The 25,250-nt window shown below is 41.4% G+C and overlaps 1 protein-coding gene across 1 annotated transcript in view; it reads right to left on the bottom strand.

The window, feature by feature from the left end:
- SNAP91 (synaptosome associated protein 91kDa) overlaps window positions 1-25,250 on the bottom strand; it is a gene marked incomplete at its 5' end in the record, with an annotated part of 85,293 nt that overhangs the window by 6,537 nt on the left and 53,506 nt on the right. The window contains 13 exons of the mRNA XM_015415564.1: window positions 2,769-2,849; window positions 3,792-3,903; window positions 4,246-4,276; window positions 4,683-4,832; window positions 7,868-8,011; window positions 10,339-10,422; window positions 11,935-12,018; window positions 15,243-15,314; window positions 15,493-15,573; window positions 15,795-16,076; window positions 16,562-16,669; window positions 23,905-24,066; window positions 24,234-24,248. Of these exons, the coding sequence (XP_015271050.1) occupies window positions 2,769-2,849; window positions 3,792-3,903; window positions 4,246-4,276; window positions 4,683-4,832; window positions 7,868-8,011; window positions 10,339-10,422; window positions 11,935-12,018; window positions 15,243-15,314; window positions 15,493-15,573; window positions 15,795-16,076; window positions 16,562-16,669; window positions 23,905-24,066; window positions 24,234-24,248 (1,406 nt within the window). The remainder of the gene's footprint in view (window positions 1-2,768; window positions 2,850-3,791; window positions 3,904-4,245; window positions 4,277-4,682; window positions 4,833-7,867; window positions 8,012-10,338; window positions 10,423-11,934; window positions 12,019-15,242; window positions 15,315-15,492; window positions 15,574-15,794; window positions 16,077-16,561; window positions 16,670-23,904; window positions 24,067-24,233; window positions 24,249-25,250) is intronic.

Genomic DNA, 25,250 nt, shown 5'->3' on the forward strand with positions numbered 1-25,250 from the left:
ATGATATAACCCGATCTCATCAAATCTTGGCAGCTAAGCAGAGTCAGTACTTGGAAGGGAGACCATGGAGGAAGACTCTGCAGAGGAAGGCAATGGCAAACCACCTCTGCTTCTCACTTGCCTTGCAAGCCCCTGGTGGGGTCCCTGTCTCCAGAAGTTGTCTGCGACTCCTCTCTCTCTCTCTCTCTCTCACACACACACACACACAAACACAGCTGCTTGCTTTTTAAGATTAAATAGAGCATAATTAGACAGTTTATTGTTCACATTGTTCTCTAATTCTGAAAACCTAATCCTATTGCATTGTCCATTGTATGTCTTATGCTATTTGATCCCCCTGTTCTATATTCTGTAATCTGCCCTGAGTCTCACCAAGAAAGGAGGACTATAAATAAAAGTATTTTCTTAAATGAGTCAGTCTTATGGTGGGTGGACTCTCTAGGACAGCCACTCACCCATAAACTATCATCCAATCCCTCACTGGATTAAGGACAAAGAATTGATTGCACTGTGGCAATAACAGCTCCTTGGCATTATGTGAAGGGGATTCCATCTTCCCTTGGAGCAAGCTGGGGTTGGATGACTCAAGGAGGAGGAACATCTGTCTCGGCCATGCATCCCTGCTCACAAGCTCTGACTCTCCTTTTGCTTGGGAACACTGGCACTTCAGTTTACACACATATTCACAAGAATAAAAGGGTACAATGTACCAGAATTGCCGTGCCACCGAAGAACAAGAAGCAAAAAACTGTCGCACAGACCTTTCTAATAGGACAGATTTGGTATCATGGTCGATTAAAACGCAGCCACAGACACGGCAAAGCTCCCTCCCTCTGCTTGCTTTTCCTTAACTCATTAAGAGCCAGCGAAGTCTGGCCAAAGCGGAGCAGGCCATTTTTAAAATCTATATCTCTATACATGAGAGAGAGAGAACCATACTTACTGGGTGCCAACTAATTCTGAAGAATCGCAGGGCAGCTGCTAGAAACGGAGCCCCCCCACTTTTCCAAGACATTCTGCCCTGAGCCTAAACACATTTGCATGGAAGTAAAGCCCCTTGAGATCCATTGACTGCTCTTGCAAATAAGTGGCGCTTAGGGGCAGAAAAGCTCACAATTTTAACATTAGAACGAAAAATAAATCCACCCTCCTCTGCTGCTTTCTATTTTACACCGAAGATGTTTGTCTGCCCAGAAGCAAATTTCACAAATGGGATTTGCTCCCCAATTAAGTGGGTTTTGGTTTGCAGATCAGCCTTGTAAGTTAGGTCAGCTTTTTGTTGTTGTTGTTTGTTTAATTTATAGAAGGTGGCATAGCTAAGAAAAAGGAGCTGTGATCTGCAAGGTCACTGGTTTCACTTTCCCCTGCGCTGATCAATTTCCCACCAACGTACCTTACAGGTCTGTTGTAAAGCTTACCACTAGCTCTTTGAACTGTGGGGTGCCAGATCTATACCAAGCCCTCCCTCTCTCCCTTTCTTTCCATTTCTGGAAAGGGTTCATTTCACAGCAGGAAAGGAAGCACCGGTCCTACGTCCCTAGAATTTTCGAAATTCAACACAAGTATTTGCATCGGAATGGAATTGCTACATTCTCGGCGCCCCTCCCCCTCCCCTGGCCCAGATGAAGAAGACCTTGGGCGGGCACAGCAGGGGGCGGGAGGAGAGATCGGGAGCTGCCCCCTGGCTGGCCCTGGTGGCAGCAACCTCTGTTCTTGCTAGGCTGCCTTGCAGCAAGAGGCAGCTATAGCCTGAGGCGAGGGCAGCGGCTGGAGAAGGGCTCGGGGGCGCCAGCCTGGGGGAACAGGAACCGCCGCCACCTCCTGCCGCCAGGAATGAGCCTGTGCCCAGTCTGCCTTTCGCTGCTGCTGTTGCCGCCAGCAGAGGAGACCCGCAGTAGGAAGAGGAGGAGGAGGAAGAAGAAGGCACTGGCCGCCATGGCAGCAGCAGCCACAATGTTTGTATTGTATGCTGGTCTTAAGACCGTAATAATAAAACTAAACAATGGGAGTGGGGATGATGCGGGCAGCCCGGGCTGCACCAAGGCTCGCCACTTCCTCTACGTGGGGGTCATGACCAATGTTCCCTCTAAACTGTGGAGTCTTGTGAGCAAAAATTATACTCTGTGAGCTACTGGCATTAAAGTTGTGAGCGAGCGATTTGGCTACTGAATAAATCAGTTTGCCCCGTAGCCTTCCTTCCTGAGCCAAGAGGAAAATGTGTGAGCCGGAGGCTAAAAAACTGAGCTAGCTCATGCTAACTCAGCTTAGAGGGAACACTGGTCATGACTGTGGAGCAGGGCTTTTGGCGAGGGAGGGGTGGGCTTGGAAGCCAGCTGGAATGCCGTTCCGGGGCATTCCGGATCAAAAATAGCCCTGTGCATATATAAAGTAGTAGAATAGGTGCATAAAGAAATGATTGCTGTAAAAAAAAGCAAAAGTTTTAGTGCAATCAATGGAAAGTGCTCCAGATTAATATTTTACTTGTTTTGTGTGTGTTTTTGTTGATATTCGTGTTGTGTGTTGAAAAATAATAAAAATTATATAAAAAAAGATTGCTCAACTTGCTTCAACATTATATCTGCTTTTAGTGGTGTTTCAAGTCAACTTTAAGTGCAGAAAGTACAGAATATTGGCCATAAGCAATACAAAAGGATGTAAACATTGATTGGGAGATATGGCAGGTGACAGTAATCATTCCTATTATTGTGTCTTAATCAGTTATTGTACTTAACAAAGAAACGTATGAATAGTTTGTAGTTTTTGCTCACCATTCCAAATCCTGATCCAGGCTGTGCAGAGGGGGCACCCGATGTAGGAGCAGCAGCACCTGCTGGAGGCACAGATCCTGCCTAGAAAACCATAACAAAACCAAAACAAAACGCTTCACCAACTGACTCAAAATTTACACAGTATCAACTCTGTAAAAACCAGTCTACTTCAAGATAAAGTTACCATTAAAGGAACAGGTAGCACTCAGTATATAATTCTACACTGCCTTTTTAGCTGCTGAAGTTATTGTTTGTGTTAAAAAAAATTTTCACTGTACATCAATTTAGCTCATTGAATTCTCCAAAATGCTTGAAATCTTTCTATAGTACTTCCTACTTTTGAAAAAGTATTTAACCTCATTAGCTATTTTCGCATATAATCATGTAGGTCTTCTAACAGCCTGACTTCCAACTCATTTATTTGCTTTGAGAAGAAATAATTTCCATGTAGCTGCCAAAATCCAAAATATTGCAGTGTACCAAGACTTGTGCCAAGCTTTCCAAGATCAAACTCTATCTCTCATTCATTTCACAAGAAAGCTCCAGTGTATGTTACCACTGAGCAGAACTTTTACTGAATCTGAGTAAATGGAGGATGGTGGAGAGATGGTAAGCAGGGGCGGCACAGCACCCTAAGTAGCAACCTGGGTGCCTCACCCCACCAGCCATCCCCTGCTTGCTGAGTTTGCCGCGGGACCACCCCCCTCCTCAGGAAGAACTGCCATGGCAGCCCCTGCCCTCCCCCCATCCCACTGCAAACGGAACCCATGGTGAGTCCCGCCCTGGCTTACCCATGTTTAAATGATGGTGTTATTTAATCTATATTCAGCAGAATGGGATATATTTCCTAAAATTGAATTAGTAAAAATACATATCATATCTTGTGATGGCAAATAGGCTACCTAGTAAGGTGAAGATTCTTGGCTGACTATACTACTTTTGCACATATCTAGGTTTACTACTGCAGTAACAAATTTTCCCTATCAACAATGTTTGCATAAATTCTGCACAAATGCTACGTACTATTGGACCACTTGGAGGAACTCCGGTTGACCACATGGCAGGTGCTACTTTTGGTGTCCAGTTGGCTCCTCCTGTTAACTTTTTCTCTCCTGCATTCCACTGAAGGTCTCCCCTAAGACAGAAGAGCCCCACAATGACACAGAATGTTCCTATTTTAATCCTTTTGTTAACATGTAGTATGTATGTTGGTTTGTATATAATATGTAAAGTAATAAAAGTGTACCCAACCGGGTACTTAAAAAAAAAGGAACCAAAAGTCTATAAAAAGCCAACTAATACATTCAACACTGTAATAATACTCAACTGTAATGATGTTGGAAGCCACATTGAGAAACCATTGAGGAGAAAAGTAAGGCATAAATGAAAATTTTAAAAATACTGATTTACATTAGCAAAGAATACACTACTGAGAAGCATTTTGATCTCTGGAGTTTTGATTTCACCAGCTACTTACTTCTTTGATGTGGTACCAGAAATTCCAAGATCTGCAAAAGTGAATGTAAGTAATGTGTGAATGTATTAAAATGTGACCAGAGACTTTAAAGACCTCGCCATTTTATTTCAAATATAACTCCTCTGTTTAATGTGCTATTCTTCAGAGCATCAACATTACATTTCTCTTTAAAGGAAACAATAGTTTGCTGTACTCAGCACTACAAAAATGCTGGCTCTCAGTGTCAAGTTCAGGATGATAACAGGAATTGGCTGCCACTGAATAAATGAAAATCTAATCATATGCTTTCATCCTCTATATAGGGAAACAAGTACAGCCTCTTCGCCAGTAACTGTCAGAGGCACACACTGAGGAAAGCCCCTATATTCCAGCAACCAAAATATGTGATCACAAGAACACACACACAACTCTCAAACCCAGCTGTTTAAATGACTTACTTCCTACTAAGTTCGCAAGAGAGGAATCAAGATCACTCCCAAGGCCTTTGGTTGCAGCTGAAGCAGCAGCACTGGATGTGCCTGAAGTGGGTAAGGATTGACCGGATGGCATCATGGTTGGCATAAGGAGGTCACCTAAGCCATCAAACACTGAAAAATGTAAGGAGATTTGTAGTTTAGGGCAACAGCCTTTCAACAGCCTTAATGCAAGGGTCAAAGCATGAGATCTGTAATACAGTCACTATGCATCTTAATGACACAGACATGACATCAACAACATCAACAGATGACATGCATGGTATATCATTAGCACACTGGAATGTACAATAATTCAGGAAATAATTATTCTAATGAATACGGAGCATGGTGATATGTGCCTAAACAGTCACAGATGCATGTTATTTTAAAACCCATCTTAAGCTATTGTACACCCTGCATATCCAATGAGGAATGTTGTTCCTCAAACCAGTTATGAAATGCAGCTGGGAAACAAAAGTGTGTTTGTGTGTGTGTGGGTGTGTTCAGATGGGCCATTTAGTCCGCTTTCAGCACACTTTAGTAATGGATTTTATATCCAAGTTCACACACCCAACATCTACGCACCGTTCCCAGCCATCGGTTTCCGGCTCAAACCCCCTTTAAAATGGAGTATTTTGTTACCAGGTCCCCAAGTGGTGTTACCAGGTCCCCAAGTGGTGTTTTCTCCGGTTCTAGCCGCACTTTTCTGACGTCTGATCGCTCCTGCGGTGTTGAGCTACTTCCGGTTTAAACCCCCTCCCCACTCGAAAGCTACCCAAGGCTTCCGCTTTTCGACCACCATTTTTTTATGTGTTGGCAGTGTGCGCATAGGTGGAGCTCCGCCACCGTGTTTAGAAAACCGACATTAATGGTCACTTGTTTTAGCGTTTAGATAAGTTCAGCATCTCACGGAGGCAATTTTCAGGTCAAACATTTAAAGGGAAGTCTTTTGTTGGAGGGGTTGGATTGATTCGCCCTGGTGGTTCTGCGCATGCACCATGATAGTTTCCCCCCCTTCTACAGAGGGACGCCTATGTGCATGTGCAAACTGAGGAAAATTTTTTAAAAACCCACCACCACACGCCCCCGTACGTCAGTAGTGTAGACGCCAGGGAGCGACATGACTGCATGGTGAGGCGGGATAAGGGAGGTAAGTGTGATCGTGATTATCCAGATCAAATATAATCCGGTTAGAACCAGAGCAGTTTAACCCGCTCTCAGCATGCCATCTGACTGCACCCACAGAGTGTTTAAACGAATCTATTTACAAGATTAGGGCTAATCCACATACTACTATTCTACAAGAACTTTCTCGTGGCTTTTTGCCATTATCCTGTATCATGTCTACCTCATGGCCCATTTGGACACATGGAAAGACTATGAATATATACTATTCTCCACCATGAGGGAAAGAAACAACTGATACATGAATTCAGAAATATCACACCTGATTAGTCAAATAGCCATGTAACATGGAGGAAACATAGAATGGCACCAAATACCTATTGAAGTACATTGTCATTACTGCTGAGTTATAAATATGAAAAAAATATTCATGTTTTCTGATATATAGAGAGTGCATCAATGGAGTCTTTGGTTGTCTGTTTCTTCTTCTTTTTATTAGGGGAAGGTGACAACTGGTCAATTTAAACACTGAAGGCTAGTCTCCAGTCTCTTGGGACAAATGTGGACAAGAGAGGATGACATCTGAACAGACCCAATAGAGATTGTTGTGAGACATGAGAAAGAGGAAGTTTCGTGATTTTACTAGGCAACAATTCCACTTGGGATTCAGAGGCAAGTGTCAATATATCTCCCTGGATTTTCTCTGTACCAAGTGCTTTTGACCTTGCAGGCTTTTCACCCAACAGCACGTTGCAGCATACTTCATGACATACAGCTGGGCCATTCTTCTGGGAAAGGTTACAGACTGTTCCTGTAACAGACTACATTAGTGGTGACAGACTGAATGGGTGGCTGTGATTTCAGGAAGAGCTGCCTCTGGTCAGAAAAATGACCTACCATGAAGAAGCTTAAAAAAACCAAAGAAAATTTCAAGTGGAAAGAACTCCTTAGAACAGATGTACAGAATACCAAATTTTTCATAAATACTTATATGTTAAAGACACATGTGTTGGAAAACACACACATACAGTTCTAAAAAACCCAAAGAAGATTCATAATAGTAACTTCAAGGTGGATTTTCCAACCTAAATTTTCCATTTTCTAGTATTTACTGCTAAGAGATATTGTATGCTTAAAAGGATAGCTTTAAAATTTATCAGAACAAATCCAATATTCACATGGATGGTTTAGTTTTTCTAGCTCAGGCATCACCTTATGAAAGCAGATTCCACCCCCACCCCCCAATCCCAATGGTGCTTCTCTGTAACTATAATCAAACAGAAATTTCTAAGTTAATCCTATGTTACATGGCAAATACACATCTGATGTGCATGCTAATGTTAGTAAGCAGAGCTGCAGTATTCTTTGGCAAGCAATCAAATGAAAGCAAAGCAGTACTAAATATTTGGTTTTTATTTATTCTGTTGCACAACTCACCCAAATTGCATATTTGAAGCAAGGCCCCAGCATGGAAGTATAGAATGAAAGAGATACAAACAAAACGACAGAGCAGTGATGAAAGATTAAGCTTAACAGCAAGGGAAAAGTCACCCTGGCACTTATTTTTGTTTAACTTCTGGTGCCAGGCATGCTTAGGAAAGGCTCTGCAATAATAGCAAGGACCACAAATCCATATATTGAATATAGACATTGGCAAATTTAGCAGTTTCTTTTAAACAAGCATGCATAAAGCACATGCAAAGAGAAGGTATGTGCACTTATTTTTCATATGTAATGAAACATTACAAAAGATAACAGAAGTAAGTATCCTTCACATTTTACATTAGAATAATGTGCTAGAAATGTACTTATTCCAGTAGAACACTAGGCAGAAAGACAGAGTCAGGTGGGTAGTTGTGTTGGTCTGAAGCAACAACAAAGTTTGAGTCCAGTAGCACCTTTAAGACCAACAAAGTTTAATTCTGGGTATAGGCAGGAAAATGTTTACAAATACCAGGAAATTTAGAGTGCCTTTATGTATCAGATAGAACTGGTAACAGAAATGGAGGGAGGCGTGTTAGTTTGGAAATGCTTTAACTCACCTGAGGGATCAAATGAACTGCCAGCAGGGGATGGGGAAGGAGTTGCTCCAAAAGCTGCTTCAAAATTGGGCTGAAGTAGACTAGCCTGGGCTGGTGTAACAGGGGAAGGTGATGGAGATGGGGCAATAAGAGAACCTCCAAAGCCTTTAACAGGTGAAAGAGCCAGGAGTGAGTTATACCTTTAAGTCAACAGGTGCACATTCAAATATATCAAAATACATACATAATTCCCTTAAGCAGAACTTCATGAACAGCTCGGGAAGGCACATGTGCCTCCTTGACTCATTCTCTTGTATTACACCTCTTCTATATCTTGAGTGGCCAAAGCTGCCCCTCGGCTACCATCACCACCCTCAAATTTAGCAAATATAGGTTTCATGGATAGCCATCGCCCATCCCATCAGTTGTGGTTCACCAGTACTCACTCTTGAAGGATAGAATGCGAGCATGTCCCAGAAAAAACTTTTACTTCCTGAGCAGTGGGGTGCTCTCTATGGTAACTCATAACCCCAGTTCTGAAGAACTCCAAGTTTCCCACACTTCTACAGTATGGAGCAATTGTGTAACCACCCATGGGCCAAAAACCGAAGCATGAATGTTGGCAAGCCAGTTTTCACACAATGCTGAAGGATGGTTTATAGTAACAATTCTGCTCAACCAAGGGCCAAGCAGAGGCTGCATGTGCTCTTTCCAAGTCCTGCAGTGCAGTTTCTGTGAGAAAAGCAATTTCTTCTTAAAGTTACAAAACCATGTTTACAAAGTTAGGTTGTATGTTCGTTTCTTTGGCTGCCACGTGAAACTGGGTCATATTAGACAATGGACACAGATCTTGTGTTGTATTTATATTCTACCATTCTTCCATGTCACTCAAGGCAAATTCCAGACTGTTTCTGAGCATTCTCCCATGCAGACACTGGCCAGTCTTCAGAACTGCTTTACCTCTGAGAAGAAGATAATTCATGTGCCTTCACACTATGTCTTACATAGATGTGTGCAACATTCCTTATAGAGTAGTGCAATTGTCTTTTAACTTTTTTGAAGACCAAAGGCATTTGACTAGAGATCAAATTTGACTAGAGGTGAAAGGAGCAGTTAACCCTGCAGGGGGGATTTAATTGAAGAAGCAGCAATTTTTAATTGAAAGAAGTCCCATGGAAAAGGGTTAAACTCCACTCACAATGGCAGTGTCCTGAGGCACATTTTCATTTTTAAAGAATCAGAATAGTGCATGTATTTTATCCATCTATGGATCCAAAGTTAAGAAAAGCTAATTTGAGACCTTGAAGTACAGCCTAAAATGTAATGCTGCTTTGGATTTGCCTACTTTTCATGAGGGTTAACTGACATGTTACTAGCTTTGCTTTTCTAGCAGCAGGGTCAGCAGGCAATAGGTAGCCCAAAAGGAAACTCTTGCTGAAAGCATTCCGGTTCTTGTGGAAGACAGTGACATAAATAGTGCCCGTCTTGAGATTGGTTAAAAAAATACACAGACTGTAGAACGTAACACTCATGACCAACATGCAACTTCGTTGGTCTTAAAGGTTCCACTGGACTCAAACTTCATTTTCCCGTTCTCTGTTAAGAGTTGTATGCGTACAGTGAATGCTGCTTCAGAAAAGGAAATTCCCTCACGTTACCTCAGTTCTAGCCCAATTATTTTTACATGTAAGCTATGTCTCAAGTTGTCCACCCAATTACCAAGACTGTGTTGAATTATTCTTAGTAGTAAATATTAATCATTTGTTAATATACTAATTTCATGCCTAAATGGAGTAAATCAGAGCTGAAGAAGTCTGCCAAGCATATCATAAACTTGTAACTAATGGCTTGAATCCAGGGAATCTCCATATATGTGATGTCACGTGAGGGCAATTTTTGCTAATTCCTCCCTCCACACATGCTGTTCTTGGGTGTTTCCATCCTCCAGGAGCAACATTACAGTGGACATTTTGGACTGCACTGTGTGTGTGTGGGAGACATGGAAACAACACTTCTTGGGTGGTGATTCCTTCTATCCACAGACATTTCCTGGTGGATCCAAACCACAGAGCTATTCATTCCAGTCACTAGAACAGAGAAATATATTTTTCTATACCCCCAAAAGAAATTGCAGCATGCTGGGTTGAGTTATCCATATTACTAGTATAACAAGCACTGTCCCGCCTCCCTCTCATCCTGCAGCCCATCGATCCTTCCAAAATTTTGCTCTGAGGGGTCAGAGGACCCTCATGAATAATATAACCATTAGCCAAGTCCAAGTCTGCACTGGGAGGAGGGAAATTCAGCCCCTCCTCCCCAAATCACCCTCCATCCTCCACCCATATAAGTGCCATTCCACTAGCAGAAGAGACCTTTGGATTCAATTTTCAAGAGTTTTCCAGAAAAAACTACTTTATGAAAAAATAATCAGACCACCACACTATTAAAAACTGCCACCACACTACTAAAAACTCCACGTAATTGTTCCTTACCAGCTAACAGGTCAGCAGAAGCAGAGGAGCCAGAAGCTGCTTGGGATGCAGGCTGGGGTTCAGGAACACTACTTCCAAAAGCATCTACATGTTTTCCATGAGGCAGCAATAGAGACAAAAGGGTTTGACAATCAATATATTAATTCATAATCCTGGAATAAAACACAACAATGGCTACAACCAGAGGAATGACCATTGGTGATACAAGGCCAATTTCAAGCTCTGTCGTGGTTTAGTCTGCATATCATTTGATTAAAAAGAAACCAAAGAAAGGACCCAAAAAGATAACCCTTTACCAAGTGGCAGTTACCGTGCCCTACCTTGCATGCAGTATAACATGTAATCACTTTTTAAGTCTTACCACATTTCTGCATCTGAATAGAAATCCAGAGATGCAATAATATTTGTTTGATTCCTTGGCAGGCAATACAGAAGCCAGCTTACTCCCACAGCAGTAAGCTACCATTTGTCAGGTGGTCACCCAGCAGTTATTTTTTGAAGTTCAAGGTTAATATGAGCTTTATCCAGAGAAACTGCACACCCAGCCACATATGCCTGCTATGCAATCAAAGGGTCTATGAATGCAAGTCATTCCAGTCATAACTGGAAAGCTCCCACTGTACTCCCACAGAGCAAATGGCTCTCAGTGTCAATAGTCTCTAGACAGAGGCCCATTTGTCTACACAGAACACAGCCCCTGGCCAGACTTGTAAAGAGGCTGAAGAACATACAGAAGATTGTGGATGCTAACATTTTGGAAAGGAAAAGTTTCACTAATGTTTTTTATCTTCAATATTTCTAACAAACTTTTAGCGAACTTTGAGTGCACTGCCAAACAATGTGTGAAATCTACATCAGTTCTGCTAATTCTGAAATTTTGCCACCTCCAAAGAACATCTCTTCTTATACAGCTGACATGCCAGCAGCAATATATATCTTTTTCATGCCTGAGATTTCCCAACTGTTGCTAATGTACTAATCTGAGGTTGTTTTGTGTGTGTGCGTGCGCGCGTTTAAATTGCAATAATAGATAGAACAATCTGGCTTGAATTATCAGTTTCAGGCATAAAGCAATAAAATAGTTTGTAATTTATACTTGACCACATTATGCAGCTATCTACACAGATTATAACTGAAAGAACATTAGACATTATGTCATAGTACAAGCATAAATTCAGTTCTTAAGGGAAACAGGAAAATGACCCCTAAGAAGTTTAATGCTTTTTATATTGGAATCCATGTAAGTGGCATCATCTTCATCTCTTCCAATTTTAAAACAATTCCAAACCCCATTTCTTACAACTACTTTGAAATATTAGGCAGCTGGTAACAGAAACAAATAGAAGCATCACTGCTTAGTAAAAACAACAATAATTCTATTACTTGAGCAAGAAAGCAATTTTCATGCATGTAATGGTGATAAAGATAATGATGACAGGTGACCAGACTTAGACAAAGTTTTCTAATGTATGTGGTTAAAATGCAATATATACAGCACTGCCAAAAAAAAAAATTAACCGCTAGCATGGAAGTAGAAGTGAATGGAGCAGAAATGAAAAGGGAAATTCTGTAATGGTGAGACGGAGCAATACCCACCACCAAATAGGTCAATCACACCTGACGGATCCACTTTAGCTGGGGAAGCAGTGGGCAGGGGCGATGGTGCTGCAAATGCATCCACTGCAGTAAGCATGACAATATTTAGTATCAGCAAATCAGGAATGATGAGAGCCAACTACTTTAAATCCACACTATCACAGCAGGTCTTCAACAATACAGTGACCGTATTATTTCAAAATATAAACACAAGTGCCCTTCATATTTTTTCCTCATAGTATTCAAAAATCCTAGGTTTTTGTACTCTAGTTTAAATGTTGGTAATAGACTACAACTTCAAGGTCATTTAAGGTTTGTTTGACCCAGCATGGATGTTATCAGGATGTCGGGGGGGGGGTCTACTTGCCCACAGCACTGTGTAACTCTCAGCTTTCTCCTAGTCTTCCCTATAATCTGTTCCAAACCTGCTTTGCTGTAGTGATTTGGGAAAGCACACAACAAAGCCCACAGCAAAGCCAGGTTGGCACCTATACTGGTGAGAGAATTCGGATCTTCCTGGGCCCATCCCTACCTGGTGCCATGTTCCCTGTTCTACTCCCCCCATAGTCATTCCACCCCCACTGATGGAGGCTTTTAAATCCACAGTATATTACTGTAGCATTATAACTTTATACAAATCCAATCTCATTCTCTGAATTCCCAGCTTTCATTTTTCAAAAAAGCAAATATCTAACCACTTTCGGTGAAGAGACATGCCTTTCCCCTTATGTCTCCTCTATAAAAAGGGCCAGAGACTTGCTTTTTTTTTTAAAAAAAAAAGGAAGCTGGGAATTTAGAGAACCTGATAGTTTTTAAAAATAGGTTACAAATTTTTGTTAATTACTGATTTAAAGAAGTGAAAAGACCCCCCCCCGCCCCCCCTGATTCAGGGGATAGCCACCATGACAGACTGGGGTGGGGAAAATGCAGGGAAAGCTGCTGTAGAAGCCCCACTGCCACTCTGCTGCACTGGCAACAGCAATGGGGAATCTATACAAGCCCATCCCTATGTGGAACACACCTAAAGTACAGGTTTTTTGACCTTTCAAAACATGATTTTAGTTGACACTGCTTAAGGCCATTATCAAACTGATACTAAATCAAGCATTCTTCTCAAATTCCAGATTCAGCCAGATGGTTCACCTGAGCTTTCTGCCTTTTCTCCCTGTGCACATAAGGAAGGCAGGAAAAGACCCACAGATCTACAATCAACATAGCAGAAATGAAATTTGAAGACTATTCAGGATCCAGGCAGGAAGCATAGTTTCTCCACCTGACCCTAGAACAAGACCTTAGTTGTGACTGTGATACCACTTTCCTTTCCAGATGCTGTCTGAGCTAGAGATTAAGCCAGGGAAGGAGAGAAAGCTGGGTAGTTTCATGTCCCCAGCTGGAACCATACTGTACTCTGGTTGTGAAAATTGGGGGGGGGATTCCCTCTTTGTATCTCTTTTAATTTTTCTCTTCAACACAGACTTGACCTTGTGGGCATTACTTCCTAAAAACAGTCTACCACAGGGACAGGCAACCCCTATTACACCTGCCAAACAACAGCATGTCAGACCATTTTGCTCAGTACATAGGGCTGGTTCTCTGCCCAGGCATACTCTGAGGTGCTGGTAGCAATTTCTGGGGCCAGCAGCACAGGAAATGTGACAGGAATCACTAATGCCTACCACCACCTCCTGGATTCACATAGACAGCAGCTGGATCTGAGGAGAGTCCCTGAGACACTGCCTCATGTGCCTGGCCAAACATAATCCCAGTCACCCCTACTCCTTTTGTTTACCAGTTCATCCACATCTTCAAAGGTAAACGTTATGGGGGTGGTAGAAGCACTTGGGCCGAAAGGTCTGCCTAACCCCTGCTGTAGTGCTAGCAACCCTCTGCCCCAAGAAATAATCTGTGAAACTTTCAAACTGAGCAACTGTTCTAACATTGAGCATTACATCTGAAGTCAGTTAAAACAAGATTTCCAAATTTGAGATAAAAGTGGGGGAAGGGGAAACACTGTGTTTTATCTGCCCACAGAAACCTCTTGCGTCTTATCTATGCAAACCACTCCCTGACCCAGAGGGAGCAAGTCTACATATACAAGTCTCTCAGTTGTCTTTCTCAGAACTACATAATCTCAGTCCACTTGAGGTAGGGTCTGCTTTGGATGCCCTGCTCCACATACCTTACCTTCAGTGACTGGGAACAGGACCTCTTCTTTAGTAGCACTCTATTTATGGAATGCCATCCCCAGAGACATTCATTTCAGGCATCACTTAGTGCAGTATTCTCCCACACATATGACAAATATCTGCCTTTCTGCTTCCTGCTGCTACTGTTGTAATGCACTTAAGCACTGTGTTGACACTATACTAGTTGTTCCGTTTATTTCACTGGCTGTAAGATACCTTGGATATTTTTTAAGGGAAAGGGAGGGTATACGAGTATTTTGGGTGTGCTCGGGAAGGGGAGAGGCATGCCAGATTGTGCCCTCTGGCCCTGCCTCTGAAGTCTGTGTACTGAAGGCCTCTAAAGTCTATCTACATATCAACTGTTTGTACATTATATACCCTGTAAAAACTGTAAGGTACAAACTGTAAAGTTAAGCTCAATATGTTCATTAAGGGGCAGCTAGTAGGTATGATCTCATTCCATGACTAACAGCCCCATTCCATGACTAACAGGACTGCTATCACACTAGTACTATTTGTTTTTTCATGTATATATGCAGCATGATCTTAAGCATGTTTTCTTAGAAGTAAGTCTCACTGCATTCAGCAGGCCTTGTTCTCTCATAAGTGTCCTTATGATGGTAGCTTTTAGTTTTATAAATTACTTCACAGTCATTGTTACCTCTATACTTCTGGAAGGCTGATCATTTTTTTCCATTATACAGAAGGGGAGTTTGTTGGATATAAACAAGCTTAAAGCAGCCCAAGAATGTATGGCTAGAAACAGGGACCCAGCTGTAAGGATTTCATTAAACTGACCTCCTGGAATCTTCCACAGTACTGGAGGCCTAGTTGAGTGAATTGGCCTAAGTTCTTAAGTCATCCATGATGAGATGCTTAAAATTTAACAGTTTTATTTACCACTGAACTCAAGGCCACAATCAACAGATTCCTAGAAAGTCTCCCCATCCAGTTACTGATCAGATCCAGACCTTCTGCTTTTATTGCTGGATCCTTTGCTTTCCAGCCCTACCTTGGCCCAAGTTCAAAACTGAGTTTTTGAAGTACGTTTCAGTTATGTTGCTTTCTGCACAATGAAAATTTTGCACAATGAAAATTTATGCCAACATAACAAGCACTCACCAGATAACAGATCACCAGTGAGAGAACTCTCAGGCACAGGAGAAGCTCCAGTTGGTGGAGAGCAAAAAGCATCTTCCAGAAGTAAAAGAAAAACCAGGAGAAAGTAAGTGAAGGTTTTGAGAGAGAAAAATATATAATTAACATGTCACAAAACCAGCCAAACTGGTGTGTGTGTGTGTGTGTGTGTTAGAACTATTAGAAAAAGAAGAATGGGATATTATAAAGGAAAAATTGTAATACTATTCTTTACCTGTACCAAACAGATCTATGCTAGGAGTAGCATCTGGCTTAGGTGCTGCAGGGGCTTCAGTTGATGTAGACTCAAACAAATCTAAGATCAAGAATACACACACACACACACATATATATATGTCTTTAACTCATTTCTGGAAAAACAGGACTTTTTTTTTTTGCAGCTCCAATCTGGAGAATGTTTATTCTTCAGATAATAATTGTCACATACAGTATACATGCAAAAAGATTGTTTGCATATGCTGTACATTTGAGATCAATTAACTGAAGAACAAAATAAAAAGAGTTGAAAACAATTACCACCAAAGATATCTAGAGCAGGAGGAGGAGCAGAAGAGGTGGTGGTAGTAGTGGTAGTAGTAGCAGACGTGGTAGCAGTGGTGGTAATGGTAGTAGTGGCAGCAGTTGTAGCAGGGGCTGCAGGAGCAGCAGCCGCAGCTGGAGTAGGAGTAGTTGCGGGAACTGGAGTGGCTGCACTAGTTGTAGGGGTAACTACAGGAACGCTGGTCTCAGTTGGCTTCATAGCAAAGAGGTCCAGCTCAGGAGCAGCCTCTGCACTGCCTTCAGATGGGGCAAAGGGGTCTTGTAAAAAGGAAAGGGCAGAATATATACATAGGATCAGTAGGGAAGGAAATTGGGAGAAAGCACACATACTGTGGGTTAAAACCACACACACAGATAAAGTACAGTGCAGCGCACACACACAGACACACACACTTCTCATTCCATTAGTTTCCTAATGGATAAATCCAGCCTTTTGTCTGTCCTAAAAAAGGGGTATTTTATTATATTAGGATTACTTCTGAAGGTTTAGCAACACCATTATAAGAGGCTGGAAAACAACTGGTCAGTATAAGCCAAACAAACAAAAGATACATTAGTAGAAATAGTGCCTAACAAAAATGGCACAACACACTGCTCTGGATTTTCAAGATTTGGGAATTCTCTGGGCAAAGTAGCATCATCACTCAAACTTTAATAAGGACGCAAACATACTGCCATGTAGTTCAGTTTCAACAGTACAACAAACACAACAATGACAGACTAGCTAATGAGATGGAACCCACCATTTCCTGAACATGCATCAAGAGCTGCGGCTACAGGGGTTGGGGTAGCTGGTGCCGCTGCCCCTTCAGGTGCTGCCGGGGCTTCACCAGGAGAAGCTGCAAAGGCATCTTGAGTGCAGTTTTAGAAACAGAAAATTAAGAAGAATAAAAAAAGAAGAAAATATAGTAAAAGAACCAGGTTAAATGGCATACAAGATTCCCTTATACAAATCGGAGGGTGTTCTGGGTTTGTTTGTTCTGCAGATGTCAACAGATTGTAAAATAAAATCAGGAACTAAAATTTCTTCAACCAATTTGTTTATCCTAGGTGAGATTACACACTTAGCCTTACAGGCAAGACCATACATCTTAAACAGAAAACGGTGATAAGATGTTCATTGTATAAGGGTTCTGGACAGCATGCTTATGTAACCTCCAAAAAATGGGAAAACGAACAAACTAAAGATCCTCTAGAAGAAGGAGAATAAACCAGTATCATATAGGACATTAAACTTTCCTATTTGGTGAGCCTGTCTCATACACATAGTCATTGTAGACCTTGGGCACTTCCTAAAATTTAATATTTATATTATGTTAATAGACTTCAACTACCCACAGCTCTTCCTGACTTACTGGAATATGACACTTGCAATACATGTAGACTTGTAATCAAAATCTTTTGCATACCCAATTAGTTGTGTTCATATCCCAACAGTTAGCAGACAGTTCCCTAATGGCTTATGTGGGAAAATGTTACACCAAGAAAATAGGGACTAACTCAATAAATTCCAGCACTGTTTCAACTGCTTCATTTTAAAGTTACATAGCCCAAGGTTGATACTAGTTGCCCACCTCTTTTCCTCTCCCTTTTACCACTCTCATCTCAAAGACTGACAGAGACTGCTCGTAATCACACCACCAACAAAACATGAACTCATAGGTCATCAAGTATGCCTTTTCACAACAAGAAACATTACTATCTCAAAAACCGTCCATACTCTGTCCTTCACCCAGAAGTAATGCAAGACTGATTTATAGGAACAGGATGAAGCCTAGAACTCCTTGGTATGTTGTAAGCTGCCCCAGGAGCATTGCCACTTCTGCAGAGTGTATGTTCCCAGATATGATAAATCTTTTTATATAAAATTAAACTGTATTTTAGACACAGTTCATTGTAATGAATAGAGACACTGCTCTAGGCCATGTATTTCTATGTGGAGAGGACAGACAAGGTAGGTTTGCTTAGAGCAGTTCCGTCAGCTGCCTTTGTGCTAACAACACGTGATGTTATAAAAAGGCAAGATACATTTCCTAAAGATAATCTTTGCAAGCAAGCAATGTCACTGTTGCCATGAGAGATATGCCGGTTTTACTTTCTTCCAATTTAACTTAATGTCATTGTCCAGACTGAAGTGTGTCACAAGATTCAACTAGGTTGGTAAGTATAATGCCTCATCACCTCTAGGCAGAGCTTGACATAATATGTTCAAGTCATGGGTCAACTCATATTTACAAATTCATGTCTGTTTCAGAGTTGCCCTTGATGTCCACCAGTGATTTAGGTCTCTTTTCTCATTGGCTTATAAAAGTGTTCACTGACTTCTAGAAGAATGATCCATCATACGTAATTAAAATGTGGTAGCAGTAGGAGACTACTATAGTACACCGACAACATACAGTGGGTGTACAGAACAAATAATGAAAATACTTGTTTTTTTAATGAAAGATAATTTCTCATAAAATTAACCCTTGAGAATATGAACACCTAATTCAAGAAGTTGTTACCACTTGACCCTGAAATGATCTCTATTCTCCCCATTTCACATGTTTCAAAATAGTGGCAAGTCTGGGACATGTAAAGAATAATTTCAAATTAATGATCCCAAATAATGGTTCTGAAGGTTAAAAGCAGACCAGAATTAGTAATATTTGAGTTTACAGCTATAAGATAAATTAGATAACAAATGGCAGCCTGATGTTGAAAGGGTGATTTCTGAGCATATACATTCTTACGCAATGTTTTCAAAACAAATAACTTGCCATTATTCTTCGCCTCGGAAGTCCTTAAATGACTGCATTCCAGTGTAAATTACTCTCCCCATCCTAGCTAAGAACCCTATGATCAAGATAGAATATGTTCAAAGAACAACTTCCTATACAAGCTGAAGAAGTAAAAGGAAGATAGTTGTGTTTTTCATGTGCTTTCACCCCGGGCTCATTACTAGAAGCCAAACATGCTGCCTAGAATAGGCCACGTCCATTCTGTGCTGTTTCTCAACACTCTACTTGATTGGCAGAAGAACACCTGAGCTGAAGCTGCCTACAAAACTGTACAGTGCAGCTGAGAAACACAGGAATACCATTGTCAGTCCTTGTACTTGGAGCCATTGAGAGATGGTCATAGGAAAGGAGAGGGGCCTAAAGGAAAATTACAAGCTGGGTTGTCGGGTTGCAATCTGCAGAACCCTCCCGTCTCTTTAACAGCCCATCAGCAGAGAAGGGAAAAGCAGCTGCTGTTTTCCCTGCATCTCCTGGCACAGTATCACCATCTATCCTCCATTATTATATCGCAATATACTGCACAGTGTTGCTCCAGCAGATCTGAGGTGCAAGGGGGCAGAGACTAGAAGAGAAATAGAAAAGCAGCCATGGCTGTGGAGCTGTAAAATACAAGACATTCTCTAGGTTGCAACCCAACAACTTTCCAGATGCCACGTACCATCTAGAAAGAAAAATAAAGATTGCAGGTGTGATTTCTTCAACATAGAAAATTTTGCATGCTGTTAATACAAGGTATGTAACACTTCTTAGAATGAAAATGCCCACACAAAAATATTGATGCCAACTATTCTAAAAAGCTCATGTTGACATGCATCTGAACTACAACAAAGCAAACTAAAGCTGGTTTTAGCTCTGCTGAGGAGCTAAAGAGCAACAGGAAATGGGCCTTGCCAATTTTTCAATATGCTGAAGTTGCATTTTTTTTAAAAAAAAGACAGCTTCATTTATGAGGACACACTATGGCAAACTGCATGGCAGCTGTCCAACAATCTGAGAACAGTTCAATTACAAAAGTGTTCAGGTAAGTTAGGAAACACTTTTCTTTTTAAAAAAGCAGTATAAGATTGGAAGACTCTAGACATGGATGATTTCATAGCTGTTGTATAGGTCACATTTTGCTTACCTGAGCATTTTCTTAATCAGTAGCATGTTCTATATATGGTGTACATTTGGGAAAATTGGTGCTCCTGAAAAGCTTTCTTTTGATAAACACTGTATTTTGGAACTGAACTTTTGTAACAAAATGAAGTTTCCTTCCCCATGCAGCACAAACACATTTCCCAGGAATGGAGAATAATTTATGCTGCTAGAGGCAGCTACTGCTGTGTCAGCACCAGGTTTGTAGTAGAGTCAAGTACCAATACCAGCTGTTCCTTCATGCGTACTGCAGCTTTTATCCTTAGTGTAGGGATAGGTGGGACCTGGGGATCCCTTGGAATTATAGCTCATATCCAGACGACAGAGGTCAGTTTTCCTGGAGGAAATGGATGCTTTGGAGGGTGGACTGTATGGCATCGTACCATGCTGATTTTCCTGTCCTCCCCACACTCCACCCCCAAATCTCCAAGAAATTTCCTAATCTGGATCTGGCAACCCTACTCCCCCATCCCCCCACTGGTGACCAGGGGGACCTGGCAACCCTACTTTAAGTGCAAGGTTTTCAGTGCCAGTGAAACTGCTGTGGCTCAAATGGACCACAACAGGTAACCAAGATATTCACCACAGTTGCAAAGTAGGGCTTCAGCAAGGAGTCCCAAAAGGCACATTCCTTTCTCCCCAAACAACGCCACTTCACACAAACAGACCACCATGCAGAAGTTGCCAAAAACTACTTTGGAGGCGACATACTACTCAGTTTGCAATATGTATGAGATTCTGACCATGTGATCATGGTTTTAGGGTAGAGCTAGGTGACAATGCAATAATATGAAGTGTGTCCCCATCAGAACAACATGTTCCTGGCAGCTACTGGTACCGGTGTGTAGAGTCACCGGTCAAATCCACATGTGTGTTTCTTGCCGGTTTCCTGACATTTTCGCTCCCGTCCCCCAACAAACTGTCTACATTTGCATCCAGTTTCATGCTGGCAGTGCCAATATAAAAATTAGTGTCTGCATGTCTCCTGCCCTCTGGTAGTGACTCCATTGTCATAGCTGCTCCGCACTGGTTTAATGAATGCTGTTCTTTGCTGCTCTAACCCCTCCTTTCTGGTTTCGTTGCGCTGTCAACCTAATGCAGACATTTTTGAGCCGTTGCTCTGCTAATTCTTAAATAATTCCAACTGGTGGCGCACAATAAACTAGGCGGTAACTCCTGGGAGTGACAGAAGTGTTCTGGGAATGGAATGACAGGCTCCGGAGTGGAATGACAGCCCGGGGGGGGAGGGTAGCAGGAGTGTTCTGGAACTGGAATTACAGGCCCCAGAGCGGAATGACAGCCCCTGGGGGTAGCAGGAGTGTTCTTTGACTAGAATGAGAGATCACGGAGTGGAATAACAGTCCCTGGGGGTAGCAGATGTGTTCTGGGACTGGAATGACTGGCCCCAGAGTGGAATGACAGCCCCTGGGGATAGCAGTTGTGTTCTGGGAGTGGCATGACAGGCCCAATGGTGGAATGACATCCCCTTGGAGTAAGAGGAGTGTCATGGAACTGGAATGCCAGACTTATCATTACAGTCCCAGGACACATCTCCTATCCCCTGGGCTGTCATTCCACTCTGGAGCCGGTTATTCCAGTCCCAGAATACTCCTGCTAACCCCAGGGGCTACCATTCCACTGTGGGGCCTCTCATTCCAGTCCCAGAACACTCCAGTAACCCCCAGGGGCCATCTAGTGATGAACAATAGATTGTGATTGGGGAACTGAAAAAAAGACAAAGTGGACAGCTCCCCTAATGCTAACTTAAAAGCAGAGGCGCAGCAGTTCTAAACTACATGGGATAACAGCGGCACCAAGCTGATTCTAAAATGCATATGTAGATTCGGCCACCATGTGATCAAGCCAACAGATAATACTGGCATAAATCATTGTCCTCTATGTGAAGCACTATGCTGGGCTGCAATTTATGAAGCTGTTCTTTGGTGTCCTACTTTGTATTTTCTAGTTATTCACTGTTCCTCTAGAATTTTTTATCTCATGGACACAGAATTTTATAGCCTTGTCTTCTCTTTTCAATCACTCTTTTCTGATAATATCGCTGTTCTCTTAGCCTAACTTATTTATAACCTCTGAGTAGATTATCTTGGTGTCACAGGGTAGTTAGAATACTGAGAATTCTGTTGAGAATCCCTAAAATCCTTCACAGAACAGTAATTCCTCAGTCAGAAGTATGAAAATAATTCAAGCCTGTAGCAGAACAAAGTTCTACTTTGTCCAATGGCACCTTTAAGACCAACAAAGTTTTATTCAAGGTGTGAGTTTGAAAGGAGATGGATGGGGTCCAAGGACGGGATTCTCACAAATTAGGGCACATCAATCTCCAGTTCTAACATATTTATTACCTGTGTTGTTCTCCCCACCCCCCCAGCTGAACCAAAAGAGATGATAACCAGGAACTAAGCCTGTCATTCTTTTGATCTGCTAAAAAAGTGTCCTCACTATTTTGCATGCTAATTTAACAAACTACTCCTATATATACAACTATGATATGTAATTCCATTTCATCGTCTGATGAAGGTTTTAGATTTCTGTGCAGAGCCACTATTTTAAGTCTATTATTCCACTGAGGAAGAAGCCATCCTTTTCTGAAGAAGCAAAGAAAAGCAACTTGCAACATTTCAGGCTCTCCTTATCTTTCAGTTAGGAGTTTGTGGAACATACTCCACAAGCATCTCATATTCTATGTATATTAGGGGGAAAGTAAGCTGTGTATATGGAGAGGAATGAATAGCTGAAGAAAAAAGAAAATGAATATTGAAAGCTCTGTAGATAATAAATGTTACATTAAATTAAAAGTTTACACTCCTTATTTTGGCATGGCGTTAACCAAACTGTGAACTGTGGAAAGTCTGAGCAAATTAGATCATATCCCTCTGTTAGACCCAATAAGGCATACTACACATTTTGAAAGAAGTATGCCGTATAATTCAGAGGAAAGGCTGAATTACAGAGACCAGGCAACTTGATTCCCAGGTCAGAGAGGTCCACCTAGTGCCTTTGTTGTGGGCATGTAGACAGAAGGCAGTTTATTTTCTCATGCCCTTAATCAATTTATCAGTTTTGTTGGGTTCTGATCCTTTCCTAGTTAATTGCTTTTGTTTTAGAGTCAAACTGAAGTGAGAATGCAGTCACAGATTTCAACGTTATCGTTGAAAGCTCAGTTTCAGCTATCTGAAGGCTCATTTTGGATCTGGGGCATGAAAGAAGAGCAGACATGTTTTTGCTAACTAAAAATTGGTTTCCATTTGGAAATCTAACAACAGTGTCAAGGGGGCAGTAGTTCCAATTAACACAACCAAGTGGGATTGCAAGGGTTAAAACCGTCTCTGGCCTCCCCACACAGCCCCAATCTCACTTGAGCTTTATACAGCTGTAGCTGAGAGCAGCTGAGTCTTATCTACCTGGATTTTCAGTTAACCCTTTTTCTTGCTTAGGTGATTTTAATGCTAATTTAATAACTCTTAATTTTGATACTGCAACCCTTTTTTCAATAATTGTTTTAAAAATATTTCTATTGCGCTTTCTCATAATATGGGAAATATATTTCAGCATTTCTCTCCTAATGCCTTGCACTTTAAATCTGGATGCTCCATTCTCGGCCTTTACTGGCCCCGCGATCATTCTGGAAGAGTGCGCATTACAGAAGTAAGTAGCTATACCACTTAGCTGAAAAGAGAATCTAGCTCACAGGAGAGACTGACTGTTGCACAATGATACACATATTTTAATTAACTCCCTGAGTATGCCAACTCAAGGGCAACTGGATCAAGTCATAACACTTTTCGTCCCTAGAGCAATATGGGTTCTGTGAATTCCGCACATGGGAAAATGCAGTGCATTAATACGAGTGAAACTTCTTCCCATAAACTATGCTTCAGGACAGATTAGAATTTATGGTACATAAAAGAAAGAACTGAAATATGAAAGTCACACAAAATATTTCCATGGAGACTAACTCCCAGGAATGATTCTCTCTTGAAAATTTAAATCGGTGCATTGGCCTCTACGGAAGCTTATAGTTAACCATGAGCCCCACATTTTGTCCAGCAAGACTACTGGATGGTTCTAACAGTGCTCTCTCTCTCTCCCCCACCCCCGCTGGTGAGTGTCAAAACTAGAAAGAAATGCCAAACAGCCAAACTAACCTCCAAAGAGATCCACTTCAGAAGCAGCAGCACCAGCTGTAGTTGTAGCAGAAGCAGAGGCTATTTCAGTAGTTGAAGCAGTAGCAGCTGGACTGGGTTCTGGTGCAAATGGGTCTGAAATCTGTGGCTCAGAAGTAACGCTGGAAAGCGCAGCCAAACTGTCTACATGTGTCCATATATAAAGATTAAACGGAAACAGTAAGCAGAAGAGGAAAGAGGGAAAATACCAACGAACACTAAATTGCCGAAAAAGACTAGAGAGACTAGGCTAGTTAAGTATTAACAATTCTCAAATCAGAGAATTGGTTTAGAAATCAAGCATTACTCACCCTCTCCCAAAAGGTCTGCAACATTGTCCATTAGAAGACAGCAATGTAAAGAAACAAGAGAGTTAAATAGAACTGCCAGAGTCAACATGCATGCTATCCAGAAGTCATTCTCTGCCAAGGGGGGCTAGTTTCAGTCAACAGGATGCTGCTCTAAATCCAGACATGCCACAGGTACCTTGCATATGGTTTTATATGATGCAGTCTGCTTTCCTTTTCCAAAGCTCCTAAAAACAAAGACTTCTTAAGTGCTTGAGACTTCTCCAAACCTATCACTACAAAAGCTTCATTTAAGCACATTCACCTTTAAAGAGTTAAGATCATTTTATACAATTCCTAGTTTATATGCCTTTTCATTTTTTACTACCAAGATTTAAGACACTGCTGCTTTCTGCCACAATTATACTCAAAGAGACATAAAGTAATATCATGAATAATAATTCCTAATCCAGTTGGCAGCAAACGTTATTGAACTTTTTAATGAATTGAAGTGCTTACTGAGACAAGTGCAACTTTGTAAAGACCACTGATAGAATAGTTTTCATCTTTTTTCTTCTAATAAAAGCCATCACCAATAAATGCCTTTAAACCATCATTTATAGACAGCACAGTGTCTTCAGAAAGAACATGCCCTCTGTTTATATGCACAGCTGTGATACAGTGCATTTCTAAATGGGTATCAATGCTGAATGCAATGGAGTCATCCACATAAGAGCATCTTGAATACTACTGAAGCAAATGGATTTTTCTCTGGTTTATATTTTAAGTTTGCACTGTCTACCTGAATATTTCAGGCAAGTGATCTAGATATGTCTGAAGATCAATCCCTCCTCCATGTTAAACAAATTAGACATAGTTGCCTCATTCCCACAAATTCATCCACAGGCTAAGCAGCCACAGATTTTACAAGATCATTTACAGTTACATTTTTAGCTAAAGAATTTCATATGTAACAAAACATTGGAAATAGATAGGTTACTGTATCAAAGTAGTTAAGAAGTTTTTCTACCACAACTTTAG

The sequence above is a fragment of the Gekko japonicus genome, unplaced genomic scaffold (assembly GCF_001447785.1).
Source record: "Gekko japonicus isolate JY-2015 unplaced genomic scaffold, Gekko_japonicus_V1.1 scaffold2023, whole genome shotgun sequence".
NCBI lineage: Eukaryota > Metazoa > Chordata > Lepidosauria > Squamata > Gekkonidae > Gekko > Gekko japonicus.